The sequence below is a fragment of the Lepidochelys kempii genome, chromosome 9, assembly GCF_965140285.1.
Source record: "Lepidochelys kempii isolate rLepKem1 chromosome 9, rLepKem1.hap1, whole genome shotgun sequence".
Lineage (NCBI taxonomy): Eukaryota > Metazoa > Chordata > Testudines > Cheloniidae > Lepidochelys > Lepidochelys kempii.
This window is the reverse complement of record NC_136388.1, coordinates 89,852,364-89,871,786: the sequence shown is the minus strand read 5'-3', so window position 1 is coordinate 89,871,786 and position 19,423 is coordinate 89,852,364. Positions and strand designations below refer to the sequence as shown.

Here is a 19,423-nt window from a genome sequence, read left to right as displayed (position 1 = left end):
AAACATACACAAGAAAAAAAATCCCTGTATTGTAACTTCAACAATACAATGAATGAAATGTTGCTACTCCAATGAATTACACAGCAAGACATCAAAGCTTTAAAACTACAAATACAGTACTTCAGTTTTTGGTGAGTACCAGAAACATTCTAAGACAGATATATTTTGAGAGAGGGCGTTTTCAAGACATCACAAAGTTACATGGGTGTACAGAACAGAACAAATCAAAGATGTCATCATCAGTTCATAGTGGTAGCCATGTTAGTCTGTAACAGCAAAAAGAACAAGGAGTATTTGTGGCATCTTAGAGACTAACAAATTTATTTGAGCATAAGCTTTCGCAGACTAAAACCCACTTCATCGGATGCATGCAGTGGAAAATACAGCAGGAAGATACACACATTCACACCATGAAAAAAATGGGTGTTGGCATACCCACTATAATGAGAGTGATCAGTTAAGGTGAGCTATTATCAGCAGGAGAAGAAAACCTTTTGTAGTGGTAATCAGGATGGCCCATTTCTAACAGTTGACAAGAGGGTGTGAGTAACATTAAGGGGGAAAAAAGTGGCATCTTTGTGTAATGACCCATCCACTCCCAGTCTTTATTCAAGCCTAATGTAATGGTGTCCAGTTTGCAAATTAATTCCAGTTCAGCAGTTTCTCGTTGGAGTCCATTTTTGAAGGTTTTTTTGTTGTACTATTGTCACTTTTAGGTCTGTGATCGAGTGACCAGGGAGACTGAAGTGTTCTCCAACTGGTTTTTGAATGTTATAATTCTTGACGTCTGATTTGGGTCCATTTATTCTTTTGCATAGAGACTGTCCGGTTTGGCCATTGTACATGGCAGAGGGGCATTTTGGTTTTGGGGTTCCCCCCTTTCTTTTCCTTCCAGTGGGAAAAGGGAGGTGGGATAGAGAAATGGGGGAGGGAGGGGACCAAAAAGAGAGAAATTTTCATTTCAATTGGAATGACAGCAACAAAACAAATTAACTGTGAATCATTTCAGTGAAAAATTCCAAACCAAACAAAATTTTAGTTTCATTCAAAAATTTCCTTGGAAAAGAATTCCCATTTTTGGACTAGCTCTGAGACAGCTACAGAGTTCTCTATTCTATTGATTATTCCCATGTCAAATTCTCACTGTAACAAAATTCTCCCCTTCCTGGGCATTCAGTCAGAGTTTTAAGGCCAAAATAGGAGTAGGTGTCTGTTCCAGTCTCTATTAAAGCCAACGGGAAGATTCCCATTGGCTTTAATCACTTATCCTCCTGTATAACACATTCATGAACCCCAGAGCAGGGGAAGAACAGCAAAAGCTGTGCACGCTTGCACCCGTCTCCCTTTGCTTTGCACTCATCCTCCAGAAAAGACTTACAGGCGTTTGCTGGTTCTTACTGGTAAAAACTCTCTGTTTTCGCGGGTTTATTGCTATCCTGTGCCTAGCTGCCGAGGTATCTAGGCAGCCCATGGGACTGGCCGGGGTGTCGAAGTCAACGGGAAGCAAGCTGCTGACTTGTGTTGCTGGAATCACAAGCGCCACAGGGGACAAAGGGCTGACAGGTCTAGAGGAAGCATCAAAGGGTACCTACAAAACACAAACACATCGCTATTAATTTTGCTCAGATTTTCTGTGCATCTGATCCTGGTTCCCATTGCCTGTCTCACCAAATTGGTTTAGAAGCAAATATACTCAAAATTAGATCTATAAAAATATTAACAGCTGAATTTTTGTGTGTGCATAAAACAGACACGCTTCCAGGATGTGTCCATTTTTATATCTGCTTCTACTTGCAATTAACATTTACACTCAGTTTTGTCTGATCAATGGCATTGTACACACAAGTGAGACAGCTTTCAGAGTGGTAGCTGTGTTAATCTGTATCAGCTAAAACCCACTTCATCGGATGCATGCAGTGGAAAATACAGTAGGAAGATACACACGCACACACACACAGAACATGAAAAAATGGGTGTTGCCATACCAACTATAACGAGACTAATCAATTAAGGTGGGCTATTATCAGCAGGAGAAAAAAAAATTTATAGTGATAATCAGGATGGCCCATTTCCGACAGTTGACAAGAAGGTGTGAGTAACAGTATGGGGAAAATTAGCATGGGGAAATAGTTTTTACTTTGTGTAATGACCCATCCACTCCCAGTCTTTATTCAAGCCTAATTTAATGGTGTCCAGTTTGCAAATTAATTCCAATTCTGTAGTTTCTTGTTGGAGTCTGTTTTTGAAGTTTTTTTTGCTGGAGAAACAAGTGAGAGACACACAGTCACATTCCTCTCCCAATTCCTATTTGAATGAGCAGTTAGCAATATCTTCTTGTACCAGCAGGAGACACTGCTGCCATTTTTATAACAAGGTCGTCTTGCTTTTCCTCATGACAGCAAGCAGATACGCTGCAGCAGTATGATTGCTGAAGGTCACAAAAGAAGGACCACTCTCTGTTCCCCACCAACTCTAAGAAAGTTACTATCGATTAATTTGTTCTTTCACTCTTCCCTCTCCCTCAAATCGCAACAGAAGTCACATGTCCCTTTCCGTCTAGCAGTCCTGTACTATTTTTGAGATAAATACACTACGCACAAGACAGCCCCACAACACTGCTATCCTTGGGAATCAAATATTTGTCATCTTAGCAAGAAATGATGCTATTATAAAGGGAGTCAGGGGAAACGTGTGCAGTGAAACCCAAAACCATGCAAAGTTTGTGTGGTTTTGTTACAAACTTGAAACTCAGACCAGGTTTGCTGGAAGGTTCGCACAGAGGCATAGACACTTCAAGCAAGCTTTATAGGTGTGAGAAATCTGCGGTTTTCCATGGTTCCACCACAATACCCAGTGAAACATTTGGATTGAGTTTGGCACTCTCATTTTGGGTTTGCTTGAATTTAAAACAGGGTCAAGAAGGAGTAATCTATGCCGACCAAATAAAAAGTTCCTACAAACCTCTCTGAAGGGAATGTGCAGAGTTTGCCACATTACAAATAGTATGGGGAAGTTATAATGTCTTATTACTCTGTTTCAGTCTCAGGGTTGGTAGGCATACATCAGACAGTGAGAATACATGGGGAAATAGCCTTATAAGGATGCTACATAGCTCCTTTCAGATGAAAATTCCATTGTAAAGACCCCTGGGCAAGTATTTAATAAATGAATATTTTAGATTCGCTGAGCCCATAAAGTCAGAAACTCACAGACTTAAGACTTCAGATGAAAATATTGATGACCATGATGAAACACAGTATTGTGCATTAAAGAAGAATCATGATCTTCAAGATCCTCCAGCGATACATAGTACGGTCACTTTAAGAAACTATCTGCTCTCAATCTTGGCCTGGGACAAGGCCTGTCAGATTTAATTCAAACCATCAGGTTGCATCTGGTTGCCTAAAATTTATTAAAAATCCTTTTACTCTGATTCTAGGAAAGTACTTATTCTCAGCTTGGGTTCTAAATGCAAGATTGGAACTGGAGCTGTGCTCTAAAAAGGCTTTCCCCGTCTGATCTACAGTATTAGTCTAGATATATATATTACATGCTTTTAAATTAACAAAAAGAAAAGCAACTCCCTCTTTCTTAATCACTGTTGACTTTTTAAGTTCATGGAGCTAAAACAAAATCCACACTGAATTTATTAATTCAGTTTTAGGTTCTCTTTTTCACAGTGTGTAAATTCAGGAGAAGAAGTAAAGCAGCAAACTATTATTGCTCCTGTAGAATTATAATAGGTTCAGCAAATCTTACGGGGAGGGGAAAAAAACAAAAACAACAAAAAAAACAGTAACTGTTGCTCGTTTCCCTCGTACAAGTTCTTTCCTCTAACAGTTTTAAAATTACTTGTGGCACTCTGAATTCATGTATGAAAGGCCTGATCCTGCAGTCAGGGACATGCTGTTTTATACAGCAAAATCAGTTGCTGGGCTTATATGTGCACCAGTACCTGATTTTGCAAGATATGTGATGCATTGCCACACGTTCAAGAGGCACAAACTCTGAAACTCTAGTTTATAGGTGGACAAAACAATTAATAGTACTTGCTTATTTTTGTCCTGTAAGTCTAGACACAGTAACCCGTCTTCTTCTCATAGGCTAGCAACATTTACTGAAACCTGGGGCTGGAGGAGGTCTTGACAGGGACTCCAAAGCTATGACAATTTACACCAGCGGAAGATCTGATTCTAGGGATGATAAACTTTCTCCCTAACACTGATTGGATGGTGATTTCCTCTTCTCTGGGGCAGCCTAAAGAAGAGTAGATAGAAAGCCGTCTCCTTAGTGCTTTGTTTTAAGGTAAAAGGGGGAAGTTTGGGTTAGACTATTACGGGAAGACATCTGTGCTGCAACTGGAATTCAAGCAGAAGGAAAATGTTGCAACTAGAGAGGATTTTCCTTGCGAAGTGTTTGGGCCAGGAAACTTTCCTTCTGTGTTGGGACTTCGCTTTGCTCTTTAATTAATTAGAGTTAAAGCAGCCAACAGGGAAGTTAGATTGCTGTAACAGCCATTTGGCAAAGGAGTTTAACCCTGGGTGAAAGCTCCGGAAGAGGGAAAGGGGGGCAAAAAAGATTTGCTGTGATGTTTTTGGAGTAACAGCCCATCCTTATCTTTTAAACAGTCAGGAAGTGTACATTTATAAATACTTAGGCCACTGATGGGAGTCACACACATGCCCCCTGACAGCTTCCTAAAGATGAAGACAGCAGCAGAAGCACTCAGAGAATCCTGGAAGCCAGTGGAAGCCTTGATGTCACATTACCCATCCATTTCAGCAAACCCAGCAGACTGCTAAACTCAAACCATTACATGGGTGTGAAATCCACTTAAGCCAGGACTGTGATAAAGCCCAGTTGTTCTTTACTTAGCACGAAGCAAAGGGAATTCTGTTAAATGGAACAACTAGCTATGGATTTATAATTGCTGTTCTGTTCAGTTTACTGGTTCATGCTCTACTAATTCATAGCTTGATATTAAAGCAAAGAGAAAAAATGTTACTGCACAACTGATGATTAAGGGAAGACATCTTAATTTTAGATGAATGTAAATACAACATCAAGCTAGGCTGCTGAGAAAATCTTTGGGAGAAAGGACAGATGCTGCACTGAGAAGAAGGAGAAAAAGCCTATACAGCTTCCCGGAAATTGGAGGAAGAAAGCAGGAGCTGACAAGTACTGGAACTCTGTGCCACAGAAAGTTACTTCTCTTCTCCCCCCTTTCTCCATAGAAGACCAGGACATGAAACAGGCAAAGTAGGGGGGGGAAGGAAATCATGGTCAGCAAGAAGCAGATATTTTACATTATTTTATATGGAAAAATTAAAAGGAACCACCAGTAGCCAGGCTACGGAAAGGATAGTCTGGCTAATATAAATGGGCAAAAAGACTGATTTTGACTAGCACTGGTAGAATATTAGTTGAACCAAGGATTCAATACACATAATGAGATTTTTATTTTTTTTAAAAAAAGTGCAAGTTACTTGGACCACTTTGGCTTTAGCATTATTTGCCCAGTCCAGTTTGTGACCCACTAGGAGATATAGTTTTCTGGGTAGAGCAGCAATTGCGGGGGGAAAGAGAAAACGGTCTCAGGGAGAGAGCAGAGGCCTGCCATTTCTAAAGAGCTTTGCATCCTCCCCCCACTCCAGAAAGCAATAATGCCAGAAACTACCAGGCGAGGCAGTACTTGCTGTCAACCACAGGCAGAGGAACAGGGTCCATCTTGGGAAAACACCCTCCCCTCCCATCCTTCTCAGAGGCTGGCAGGAGAGAGTGTAAGGGAAGAGAAGGCCTCCTGAGCAGTTTAATTAGAGACTGAGGATTTGGCCTTGGAGACGCTGCTCTACCTGAGTAGGGCCTTGTGAGTGGCGCCCCCTCGGGAGGGTGCACGGGGCTGTACACAATCTTCTGCCACCATGCTGCCTTGGCCTTACTTGCAGTTCCTCCTAGATAACTGAAGAGTTAATTCTTTTCTTTTTTGGCAGGTTTCCCGTATGGGGTGGGCAGTATGCTACTCCAGCCAGATCAGCATTTGTTGTGACCCCATGAAACGGCCCTTCCCTTTCTTCTCCATCAGGGTGGGATGAAGATATCTGGTGCTCGGGGTGTAGCCAGGGAGCAGGAAGAGCCCTCCCACTAGGCAGTGGCTATCTCATGGGGTAGGCAAGCTCCTCTGCAGCCCTATTTATAAGTGATGGCCACTCGTGTAACAGGCATTTGAGGTCACCTGGGGAGGGTTGGATCGTTTCCCCAACTGCTTTATTGGCTGTTGGAGAGTAGGTGGCTGGAAAGGGAAATCTGGACCATTAGGTCTGCCTTTAATGGCTAAAGTAGGCTACTGTCGGTGGAAACATGCCCTCTTGCTCTGCAGTCAGCAGGGATAGTTTGGGGGAGGGTCACCCGGGCATGTTCTTCAAGCACATATGCTGGTGAGTAGAGCTGGCTTAAGCCCTCCCCTCCTTAGGTCAGGGATAGGTTGTGCTGGGCTAACTGGAAGATCAACTGCTCCTAGTTATCAGTTATATACTAAAGACAAGCTGCAATTTAGCTCAGTCCCTTTTCCCCAGGACACCTGGGGTTTAGAAAGGGCCAAGAGCTTTACACATGCCACTCCTCTAGCCATTCTCATTTGTCTGAGAGAGGAGTAGAGTGTCCCCCACAATCTTCTGATGACAGACAGGACTTACTGAGCAGTGGCTGCTGTTAGGGCTTAAGGGTGTATATAGGGGAGTGAATTGTTTTGCAATATTATATTGTGCCTCTTAGATTGACCAATACCTGCTAAGTTACACAACAGAGTATGCAGTATGTCACTAGAGCCAGCTAAGCTATTCCCATGAACAACTTATTAGGGGTTTGTGCGTTATCTGCAAACAGACTTCAAAATTTGTGTGAATGTGTTTGTTGTTCAAAACTCTGACACGTGTCTCTCTGGGCACACACGTCATTCTCTGGCTTGTGCATGAACGGTCACATTCACAGTGGCTTTTTTTTACCCAGAAGAGAGATATAGCAGTAAATATGTGGCACGTATTTGGCTTCATACAGACCCTGTATGCACTCTCTCAGAAAACTTTAGTAACAGAAAGAGCGACTATTTACCTGTTCGTCTTCACTGTCTGTCCCACCTAAACTCAAAGAGCTATGGCGCTGAACAGGGTTGGAGGACTGTGGGATAAAATAAGGAAAAGGGTAAGTCAAGGGACGCATTACACACAGGTATCTGGGACTGAATACAAAAGCATAATTATGAGAAAATACAAAGGGAAAACTTAGGAGGGGTCGTTGCAGGATTCCTAATTCATAGCATAGCCTCTTGGCCATTTGTTCATTCCTCATCAGTGATCAGACACAAGGGACTGGAACTTACATACATGTATACCTGTATCCTGCTATCAGATTCATATTGTGTAGACAGGGGACAGTGTACAAAAGCACAGTGCCTTGATAGATATGCAGGATGGGGACATACACCTTAGTGGAGAATTGAGCCTATAGTGTTTTAAAAGTTACTTTGACCTTCTGCCACGGTTAGATATTCAGATTTACAACTAGGATTAGATTCACTCAAATACCTCTCCCCACTAAAATATTGCTGAAACGTTTTTAAAGTAGGAAGAAAGTTCTTGAAAAAAGACCCTGCTACTTTGAATCCGATTGATTCTGATGAAAAATGTGTCTCATAGCATGGTCAGCTTCACAGATGGGTTCAGTCAAATTGCCAATGTCCCTCATTCCTGGGCTGTTTCAATCCGAGTTATTATTATGGCCTCCATTACAGAAGCAGCTGAGAATCTCACAATCTTGAATATATTTATCTTCAAGACACACCCATCAGGTACAGAAGTTCTATTATTAACATTTTACAGATGAAGAGGAACAGAGAAGCTAAGTGACTATTTCATGGTCACACAGGAAGGCTGTAGGATCTCCCAAATCCCAGGTTAGAACCCTAATCACTGAATCATTCTTTCTCTCCCTATATGACCCCACATAAGAACAACCACTGCACAGTTCAAAACAACTGACAAACTTCTAGAAGGCAATAGTTTTAAACCTTAAGACATTTTCACTTGTGGAAACCGTAAGACTATTATGAACCAAAGAAAGAATTATGTTTAGTTCTCCAACAACAGCAGATCATTCATTCTGTCCAAAGTGTGCAAAGAGATTTGACTTAAATGTACTTCTCTGATCAGTGGATAATCATATGCTAACATTTTGCTGCTAGAGCATTCTATAAACTACTTTTTAAAAAAAACCCACAGTACAGATAGAATTTTATTGTTCAACTTATTGTGGAACTAGGCAGACTTCTCTAGAGACCTTATTAACAGATCAGTTTCACTCTTTAAAAGTGCTCCAAAGCATTTTATTATTTGCAGAATCCTAGATAAATGCATGCTTTCCTCTTCCCCCCCCCCCATACAAAGGCAGTTGTTCACTACCAAGACTTTACAACAACAGCCCCTTTTAAAATCTGTCTTTTTCAAACTGAACTCTGCTTCATGCTAATGTGTTTTTCTCCATCTTTAAACATGCGAGTTCCAGGTCTTACTTAAGCATCCACTTATCGTAGTCCCAGTGCTGAAACAAAATACTGGCATCTTTTCCACCCCCATCTTCAAACCATTCTCTCTCCTGCTGTATAAAGGCTTCACCATGATGCTCCCAAGCTTCTCTCTTGGACATATACAAAATGTTCTGCAATAACAACTCTTTGCGACCAATGGGCCTTGCTACTCCCACCTGCTACTGGGACCAACTCCTCTTCTACATTTATAGTATTTCCATCTGTCTTGCATCTTGATCTATCCATTGTTACTTGAGTTCCTTAAAACATGTTTTCCTCCTCTTGGTTTGCTTTCTCTCTTGATGGAAATCCAGCCACTCTTTCTCCCTGCTCTGCCTTTTTGCTGAAGTTCCATACTTACATTCAGCACTGCACAACTGTACGGGAATATTCCAGATTTTTTCACCTTCCTCTGCAGATACAGCAGATACATTGTAGGCCACTGCCAGAAGATTCCAGATTTGGCCTGTTAGCCCATTCTGGGATGGCACATCTATGTTCTGAGTAGCCTCTACTTAGGCTTTTCAAAGATGAATATCGCCCTTGCTGTCCACTGAGAGACACATCTTTGCTCCAGAACCTTGGAGCATTTAGGGATCTCTGGCCAAGTTCAGACTGGACATAAGCAGATAGAACTCCCTTTGTTTCACTTGTGTTATACCGGATCTGAATTTGGCCCATCACGTATTGCAGCAACCAAATCAGGGGGTTTCAAATAGTGCCATCTTTTGTTAGATAGGTTTTGAAGCTGGCTAGGAGTCTTCCATTATTAAAGGCTATGATTTGGTTTCCATCAGCTGCATAAATCCCTTTGCCTGGTTCTTCCCTTCAGCCTTAAATTAACTCAGAGTTGAAGTATGAATTCACTTTTTGTTGTCTTTATGACTTTTATATAAATCTGCCAACTGCCTTAATCTTTCCCAGCAGTGTTTCACCTTTCAGTGTATCTACTGGTTTTCAAGACTGCTAAAAGCAGAGTTTGTTCTAACTTGATCCTTAACAATTTTGTATAATTCTTTAAGAGATAAGCACAGAACACTAACTTTTTGTGTATTTCAGGGACCTGTGTTACATGGTTGGTATTTTCTGAATACTGTTTGTCCATCCTTGTGCATTTGGAGATGTGGATGGTTATTATTATACTATTTTGTGGAAAGGAAGGATTTTTAAAGCCTGGATCTTTTACATTTTAAATTTAATCAGGAACATCCTCTCAACTACGAATATCTTTTATAGCAATTGTCATAACCACACAGCTAAGGGTAGCCTAGAATTCCTCCTTACCTGTAAGGGGTTAAGAAGGTCAAATAACCTGGTTGGCACATGACCAAAAGGACCAATGGGGAAAGAAGATACTTTCAAATCTGACGGGGGAAGGCTTTGTTTTTGTGTTCTCTTGGGAAGCAGAGAAGCACCAGGTCAGAAAACTCCTCCTCCTATAAACCATCCTAAAGTGAGTCTCAATATTGTAAAAAGAGTAAGTAAATAAGGCAGGGCACGTTAGATTACCTTTTGTTTTCAACTTGTGAATTTTCCCTGTGCTAAGAGGGAGGTTTATCCCTGTTTTTTGTAACTTTAAAGTTTTGCCCAGAGAGGAATCCTCTGTGTTTTGAATCTGATTACCCTGTAAAGTTACCTTCCATCCTGATTTTACAGAGGTGCTTCTTTTACTTTTTTTTCTTTATAATAAAGTTCTGTTTTTAAGAATCTGGTTTACCTATTTGGTTGGTATATTATTCTCAAGCCTTTCCAGGAAGGGAGTGTAGGGCTTGGGCGGATATTTTGGGGGAATAGGAATTCCTGGTGGTCCCTTCCCTGATCCTTTGTCTAAATTACTTGGTGGTGGCAGCATACTGTCCAAGGACAAAGGATTTGTGCCTTGGGGAAGTTTTTAACCTAAGCTGGTAGAAATAAGCTTAGGGGGCTTTCATGCGGGTCCCCACATCTGTACCCTAGAGTTCAGAGTGGGAAGGGAACCTTGACAGCAATATACAGAGACCGACCAGGATTTAAGTATGGTGCAGATACACATCCACAAGTACCCCAGCATACCTACTTATCTTTAGGTATGTTTGACAACTGGATTTGTTTTAATTACACGCAAATACAAAATAGCCTTTAAACACTCGGTGACTGCTCAAACCTCTTTCCCACCACTGGACCTTGAGCATTCCTGTCTCTAACTTAATGATGGGTCTTCTATGACTATCTATCTATAAATAAGGCCATTGTTGACCTAGAATTGTAGAAGGACTGTCAGTTTAAAAAAAAAAATTCCATGCACCAATTCTACCCACTTTGGATTTAAACTACAGTAGATTTGATCTTTTTTATACTTCCAGAAATAACTCAACTTCTGTAAACCATTTTTTAACAACCTCCTCTTCCATTGACTTGCAAACTTAAAAAAATGTTTGTTTCTGACGCTGGTACTGAATTTGAACGAGGGAAACCACCATGCATGATAAATCAGAGAACCAGAGGTTTTGTACAAATGAACCCACATAAAAGATGGCATAGAAATAAGGGTAATGATTTATAGAAAAGCATTTTATTGACTGCAGACTTTAAAAAAAAACCAACACATTATTCTACACAGGAAATTCCATTTATCCCTCTAGTACTGAGGTGACATGATGAACATACCTTGCTTGGTGAACATGTTAGAACTTCATGAAGAGTGGAGATTTCTGGAGGGCTTTTAGGTAATCCATCATCTTCTGAAACAGCACCTGTATCTTCCAATTTCCTGCCAGTTATAACAAGAGGAGAAGACCCAAATCTGATGTTCTGTTGTAACTGGAGCTGTGGGGTGAAGGGAAACATAATACACAATCTTAAAATGGCTTTAACTGTACGGGAGAAACTGTCATTATGTACAATTCTACCCAAGAGAAGTATACAAAGGAAAGGGCCATCCAGAAAGCTTAGTAAAGAGTGAAGTTGTATTTAGTTATGTTCTTCTAGGACCTTCCATGAACACTGGCTGCTACACAAAATATTGAAAAAACAATTTAATTCATCAGATTATTACAGACTGACATCTCACCATCCCCAGCAGAACCACAGCCGCATTATTACAAAACACATGGCATTCATGTTGTACATCCCCACACTGTTTTGAATTCCCAGTTTATACCTTAACCCCTAGTAAACTCCACCATCCGACCAAACCCACAGAGTCTGGGTGTGGATAAGTCACCTAATCTTTCTTCAGCACTAAAAATAACAGTTGCCCATCTTACAGAGGTGGTTAATTAGCTAGTGTTGGTAAAGAATTACAAGTGATGGCATTTACCAGAATGCACACAGAATCTTCCAGAGTTTGGAAGGCTGGTAGCTCCTAGAACCCTGGTTTTATCTGGACAATTGTCCTTTGCAAAAAATTCCTTTGCAAAAAAAATAATAATAATAATGACTGCTATACCCCAACCCCCAACAAGCAACTGGGCCCCACTTCTGCACCAAGCAGCAAGGTATTGACAGGAAGAGTTGCTCTCACACAGAGATTTTATATAAAAGGGAGTCCTTTAAAATTTGTGGTGCATCCCAAAAGATCATTTCACAATCTCCCCCAAAAACCTCAGGACATGGGGAGTGATTGTGGCTGACAGGAATCACTGATGTTTGTCAGAGGGGGGTGTGAATTGTTTTGCAAAGCTGCCCCAAAAATGCTAGGACCAGTCTGACCCTGGGGGAGGGCGGGTGGGAAACAAAACAAAAAACCCCAGAGTCTGCAACCTTACAAGTGGCCAGATGTTCCCTCTTAAAACACACAACAAAAACAAATCTCAGGAAACACCAGTTCTGAAGTTCTTGGAGTCAGCTATGTCAGGGCTGGACAACAGACAAGGTCTGAAGAAAACTAAAAATGGCTCATCTGAGTACGCCTGACAGAGACCAAGACCTATGGTCATTTGCTTATTAAACCACAGGTTGGGGAGTTTACAAAGATCTAGGGGCTGATTCTCCGTTGCCCCTCATGCTATATGGTCATTTACGCCTCTGCAAAATGGATGCAAAATGCTACTCTTCTGATGTGGCAGCATTTTACACCTGCATTGCTCTCAAATGTATGGGTGTGAACAACTACAGAGCCACAGGGAGTCAAGCCCAGTGGAGGATTTAGAATTAGTGGGGCCCTGTGCATAGCTTCATTTTTGCCCCCCCCCACTTCCTCGGGACCCAGCCAAGAAAAAGCACACTCTCTCTTATCTCTCCCCCCGTTTTTCATTCTTTTTTTCTTCATCCTCCTCCTATAAGTAATAGGAAGTAAATTAAATAAAGTGAGGTCCCTTGATTAGGGTAGGGGGTTGGGGTGCAGGAGGGGATGAGGGCTCTGGGAGGAAGTTTGGGTGCTGGGAACAGGCTCTGGGATGGGGAAGGGGGTTTGGATGTGGGAGGGATTCAGGGGGGTGGCACTTACCTCAAGCAGCGCGGCTCCCAAAGCGACCGGCAGACCCCTCTGGCAGCGGCTCCTAGGCAGGGGGAAGCCAGGTGGTCTCCGTCTGCCACTGCCCGCAGGCACCAGTGCCGCCCCCGCAGCTCCCATTGGCTGCAGTTCCCAGCCAATGGGAGCTGCGGAGTTGGCACTCGGGCAACGCATGGAGATACCCCCACCCCAGGGGCCGCAGGGACATGCCGGCCGCTTCCGGGAGCAGTGTAGTGATGAGGAAGGGAGGCAGAGTGAGCAGGGAGCCGCCTTAGCCCTGCTGCTGGCACCTCTCTGCGTGCCCCTTGAGGGGAAGAGGACAGCGGGTCTCCATGCACTGCCCGGGGAGGGGGCAGCTCACAGAGCTGCCTCCCCCCACCAGGGGCACGCAGAGACGTGCCTGCAGCCAGCTGCTTCTGGGAGCAGTGCAGGGCCACCGGCCATAGCGTGCAGGCAGCCTGCCTATCTACCTGAACCCTGCTGCGGTGTCATATTTTGGGGGCCCCCTGTCATTGGAAGCCCCGTTCCACCGCACGGTGTGTTTAATGGTAAATCTGCTCCTGGTCAAGCCTCTGTTCTACAACCTCCTTATTCAGATTCTACCACATCGGCCCAAGCGCCCCACAAATTTACCCCAAACCAATCAGAGAAAGAGAAGCAAGGCAATCTGCAAACGCTAGACAGATGACAAGCTGCTCAAAGAATGTAAGAATGCAGCAAGCAAATGAGACCCACTGCACATCTGCACATCTACTCCCTAAGTGGGAGTAAAATCTGCTTCCCTAATATTTTACAAACCCTGCCCACTCTTCTTTATTAAATGCAGAGGGCAAGACATTACAGGAGAAATGGAAAATGTACGCTCTCTCTTGTGCTGGCAATAGTTAATCTACTGTTACTAAGAACTATCTGGTTTTATTGGTGTGCAGCTTTTTTATCCAAATGAGAGTTAAGTTAAAGGTAACAGACTCTCCCCTTTGATTATAAAAACACCCCTGGCAGCACTCTGTTACTATGCAGATTAGTGAATAGTTGATAGAAGAGGAGTCAAGGGGATGGAGATAACAGAATCAGATTAAACAAATGGAAAGGAGCTTTTGCCCCCAGAAGGTCTTGTCGTATGAAAATATTATCTCCCCCGACTGACCGCACTGTTTTGCGAGTAATATCTTGAACTGAAACTTGGCCTCATCTGTATTTTCATGAACAAGTCCCTCTGCGTATCTCCTGCTTTTTAATATGTGATGCAACCTTGCTTTGCAACAGCGGTTCATGCTGACCAATGAAGGCCTGTAGGCGGCCTTGGACTGCATTATCAACAGTTTGCTTCAATCCCCGGGAAAACCTTTAACTTTTATCTTTGTGTTTTATGCTGGCAGCTATCAGAATGCAAAAACCAAGGATTGATAAGGAGGTTGCCAAGAAGGGTTCAGCATGTGCTTTGGAAGAAGGAAGTGACCTAGGAGAACAGAGTGTCCTCAGCTGACAGAGATAGGAAGAATAATGATAGAAATAAAGCTGTTATTAAGAATGCCCTGAAACATCTGTCTTTCCTCCACACATTCATAGTGGTGCTGGACAATACAATACAAAACATTTAAAAAAACCTCTCAGGGCAGAACTGTAGCAGAGGGATGCCTTTAAAATAATACTAGTGAACATAAGAACGACCATACTGGGTCAGACCAATGGTCCATTTTGCCCAGTACCCAGTCTTCTGACAGTGGCCAGTGCCAGGTGCCCCAGAGTGAATGAACAGAAAGAATCATCAGGTGATCCGTCCCATTGCCCGTTCCCAGCTTCAGTGTAAGGGATACATTTCAATATAAACAAATAGCCTTAACCAAAAGGCAGAAGCTATGAAATAAAGAATGGAAGGTCCTTGGGGAAGAGGAACTGCTCATCTCAGGAAGAATATAGGTTATGAAGTCTTGGGGACAGGGGGTTGTCACCTGAGTAACCAGCACAAGGCTGAGCACACCGGTGCTGCTTAATAAATATATCTATTTCTAAGCAGCAGAACAGATTCAAACAACAGCACATCTATTTTCCAACTCTCTGCCATACGCATTGAGGAATCAGCTGGTGAGCAGATCCAAGCAAGTGTTCAGTATGGCAGCTAACAACTAGTAAATTATCCAGTCTTGTGAATATGGAACGTGCTCTTACCTGTAATGTTTTCACTTTCCCAGGTATGTTTTCCTGAGAGGACATGTCACCAGCTGTATTTTCTGGCGCAGATTCAAAAATAAAGACACTGTCATGTGACAAGGCTTTGTTTCCCATGCTTCCTTTGGATCTGAAAGGGAGGGAAGATCTTTGAGCCCACTATCTAGATCTCTAAAATTTCATATCATTCATGTATTCAGATACCTTAAGAGGGGCAGAGCAGTCAGGATGTTTAACTAGGAATCCAGAGAGGTGGGTTCTATTCCTAGTTTTGCCACTGACCTAGGACATTGGGCAAGTCATTCTCTGTGCGTCTGTTTTCCCTCCCACCTTTTGTTGGTCTTGTCTAGTTAGACTGTAAGCTCTTCAGGGCAGGAATTGTATCACTATGTGTTTGTGCAGTCCCTACCACAAATAAAGCCCTGGTCTCAGCTGAGGCCTCTAGGTGCTAACATAATACAAGTAATTAATAATAATAATAATAAAAAAACTCCTTGACTCACACTTTGGGCCTTGCCAGCAAGGCTTCAAAGACAAGCATGTCACAAGGATAAGTCCCCTTTGCAATCTTCCCCTCCCTTCTTACTGCCAGTTTGCTTTTTTGTTTTCTCCATGGCAACTCCACGTATGGCCCTGCTCCTCTAGCTTGAGGAAAAGTTACATTTTACACTATCGTTAGAGAACACCCCCCCCCCCCGCCGCATCCTTTAATGCGACCCTTCCCCCCAGAGTCCAGGGTTACATGGCCTATAAGCCATCAGAACAGCAGGATCTGAGCCCAATTCTCCATTCCAGTAAGGCTCCTTTATGCCACATTACCTGTGCAGAGGGCTAAGACGGTCATTGGGAAACTCCTCCAGCGCAGGGGGAATCTCTGAGTGGCATAAAGCCAGTGTAGCAGCTCCATACCATGCCCTTGCAGGAGACTAGGGGCATCCCTCTGTCCAGCAGTTCTTGGTTGCTGGAACAGCCCCTTCAGGCCTTCATAGCTGGGTGTGGGTCAGATCAGCCCTGATTTCTAGGCAGATGGAACACCACACACAAATCTAGTTCAAACCCTGGCACATATAGAGGTTAAAATATGGTTCCCTAACAGGGTTTCTTCTGTCCACATAGGCAAAGAAAAACTGTTATAACATGACTGGACCACAAATATAGTTCCAATCTACATTTTAAATATGTCCAAGGCCCATCTACAATACAACTAGAGCCATGTCAGGGGACCCAGTTACACCTCCTGAGTACAGTTGGATGAATAACAGATTTCTTAGATAGGTGGCAAATGTAAAAAAAAAAGCTCAAAATGAAATGTTTTGTTTGACTTAAAAATTTTTTTTTATTTGTAATTGGGCTTTACTAAAATTGACAGCGATTTCTAAACAAAAAGTCATTTCAAGGTTTTTACAGAATTCCCCCTCCCCCCCGTATGAACAATTTGGGTAAAATTGATTCAATTTAGTGAAGCATTTCCATGTTGCCAAATCTGCATTTTTTGCAACAACAACAACAAAGTTTCAGACCAAACTTTTTGCCTAGGTCTCCTCCTGAGTCCAGCTCTATGCTCTCCAGAGGTTTAGCTTAGCTAAGGGAGATGATTAGCTCCTGTCTATGCTACAGCTATTAACGGAGTTGTAACCAGGCCCCCTCAATTATAGACAGGTTGTAGTTGTACATTCCCTGTCTAAAAGGCAACAAACATGGGTTGCATCAAAATTTCACACCAGCACTTAGCTAGACACAAAGAGCTCTTTCCTGAGGCCAGACCTGTAATCCAGGTCTAAACCCCTTGGCCCAGCTGCCTTTTAGACAACGTAAATTGCATTTAGCAGATTGACTCAGGGTAAATGGAAATGACTAGGGACAATCCCTTCTCACAAAACTGTCAGGGAAAATCTCCGATTCGATCCAACATTTGCTTTATATGGGGATTCCAGATGGAATGAGGGGGTCTCATCCATTAGTCTCATAACCTAAAATTCCCTCTTTACCTCCAAAACAAAACTCGGGGGGGGGGGGTGTCATAAAGGAATACTCAATAAAAAAAACTCTCTTTCTGCTCCTGCCCTACAGCAAAACCACCTTCTTCTCACATCACTGGGGAATGACACCTGCAGTGCCTGCTTGGCTAACTTCACTTTGCCATTTGAGATGTAGCCAATCATATACTTAGGCGGAGTCTGAAAGCATTCCCCCAGGGCACGTGCAGCAATCTTGCTGCACGTTACTGTCTTGTCCAGAACTAATCTGTGCTCTTGCATTAAAAGCCAGGCCCAGAGCTCATGTTCTTCCCCTTTGCTTTAGCATTATCAGCTAGCTAATGCCTATCTTCAGCTGTTGCGTAGCGTTTCAGTGCAGTGATAAACACTTGCCTGCCTTCACCCTCTAGGCAGTCCCTAAGTTTTTACACTGTGTATGTCAATTTTTAGATAAGCACTTTTTGGATGAAAGGGACTATATCCAGGCAAGATAATTACTGAAGCTATTATGCTGTGGCTAGAAAGATGGTCTCAATTCGGTTTTTAATTAATATAAACTAATACTGATGCTCGTTGTTCTTTATTGATTTATTTAGAACAGATCCTGTGTCTGGCCCTGTATTAATCTCTTTTTAAAACAGCGATGTTCTTACTGTATTTATTTGGAGTCCTTTAGAAAGAGCAGCAGACATTTGCTTGTTCTGGAGACTGTACTGCTGCACCAGTTAGATGTTTAAAAAATACACACACACACACGTAATTGCACAAGACTTTCTACATTTTCTTTTGGCAGTGACAATAGGAGCATAAAAGTAACTTTAGATTTAAATGCAGGTCTAGGACAGATGATTGTAGGACAAGCTTTCCTACATACAATATATTCACAGTGTAATCCCTTCCAGTGTATTTATATTTGCATCGAAATCTAAAGCTGCATTGTTAGCCAATAAAGAGAGAAAACAGATGTTTTAGTCATTATACTTCTACCCCAGTTTCCATATATGAGTCAGCCACATGCATTCCCACCAAGATGCTGTTACTTAAAGCAGCACAAACATGAAGATAGCATTTAAAACGAAACTCCACGACTTGAAGTTTGCTTAATTTCTGCTCCACTAAGTGGATAAAATCAACCAAGGGGAGAACTTGGCCCTAAATAATCCTGCTCCAAATGAAATACACTGAGCAGGAGGGGCTTCTAAGTATGAGCTGGTGTTTTAATCTCAGCATGGAGGGGTGTATAATGCATACTCTCGGGGGGGTGATTGATGGATGCTTTTATGAGAGCAGCATGTTTGAGCAGTGGTTGGAATGAGGAGAGAGTGGCGCACAAGGAGGTGAGGTGGAGCTGCAAAAGTAAGGGATAGAAGAAGGCACAAAACAAAAGTGGGTGATACCAAAGGGATACATGGGAGGGGTGACAGGTTTAGAATTGGGACAGTCTAGGGTTGCCAAGCCTCCAGGATTGTCCTGGAATCTCCAGGAATTAAAGATTAATTTTTAATTAAAGATTATGTCATGTGATGAAACCTTCAGGAATACATCCAACCAAAACTGAAAACTCTAGTCATCAAGGAGGAGTTCCCATCCCATATCTTCATCCCATGGACCTCAGAGTTCAAGGGGCAACCACACAGAGGCCCCTGGGCCATAGGTGTTCAAAGTAGGGGTGCTGCCATACCACTAACCCACGGACAGTTGGCATGCTATGGAAGCTCTGCTGACACAACTCCCCTTACCCTTCCACTGGCTTGTATGGGAAGAGCTCAACACCTCTGAGGGTCTGGCCCATATAGTTAATATTTTTAATTAAATTATAAAAAAAGAGATTACATGGTAAAAAGGGGAAACCCTATACTTTCTCCACAACCACCAGCACCAAAACCACAGCTCTTTGGTATTCTACATACCAGGGATTACAAAGCTTGGGGCCCAGTTCTGCAAACCTTCCACAGACAAAATTCCCATTGGCTTCAATAGGGTCCCTTGCATGTTCAAGAAGAGACCCATTAAAGAATGAGCTTGTTTAGTTTCTCTAGGTATTTATAAAGCACCCAGCTCACTGTGATATCTGGGTATGAACAGGTTTTTGAACAGCACAAAAAATATTTTGTTATAGATAATCAACTCAATTTGATTTCTTATAACAATAAAGTTTTATCCACTTCTTAATCTTCACTTTTGCACAATATTAACTTCAGTTTATAATCTGTGGATGATAGTGCTGGGATAAAGAGCACTTGGGTATGGTGTGCTGGATTAACTGCA

General features: G+C 42.5%; 1 protein-coding gene across 4 annotated transcripts in view; it reads right to left on the bottom strand.

Moving 5' to 3' along the window:
- Positions 1 to 19,423, bottom strand: part of KIAA1210 (KIAA1210 ortholog) — a 92,956-nt gene that overhangs the window by 10,615 nt on the left and 62,918 nt on the right. For 3 of the 4 annotated variants that reach the window (XM_073361358.2, XM_073361356.2, XM_073361357.2), the window contains exons 4-7: positions 15,180 to 15,309; positions 11,225 to 11,383; positions 7,108 to 7,173; positions 1,379 to 1,588 (exon numbers count right to left, since the gene is read on the bottom strand). In XM_073361358.2, the coding sequence (XP_073217459.1) occupies positions 1,379 to 1,588; positions 7,108 to 7,173; positions 11,225 to 11,383; positions 15,180 to 15,309 (565 nt within the window). The remainder of the gene's footprint in view (positions 1 to 1,378; positions 1,589 to 7,107; positions 7,174 to 11,224; positions 11,384 to 15,179; positions 15,310 to 19,423) is intronic. The other variant, XM_073361359.2, reaches the window with a different exon arrangement.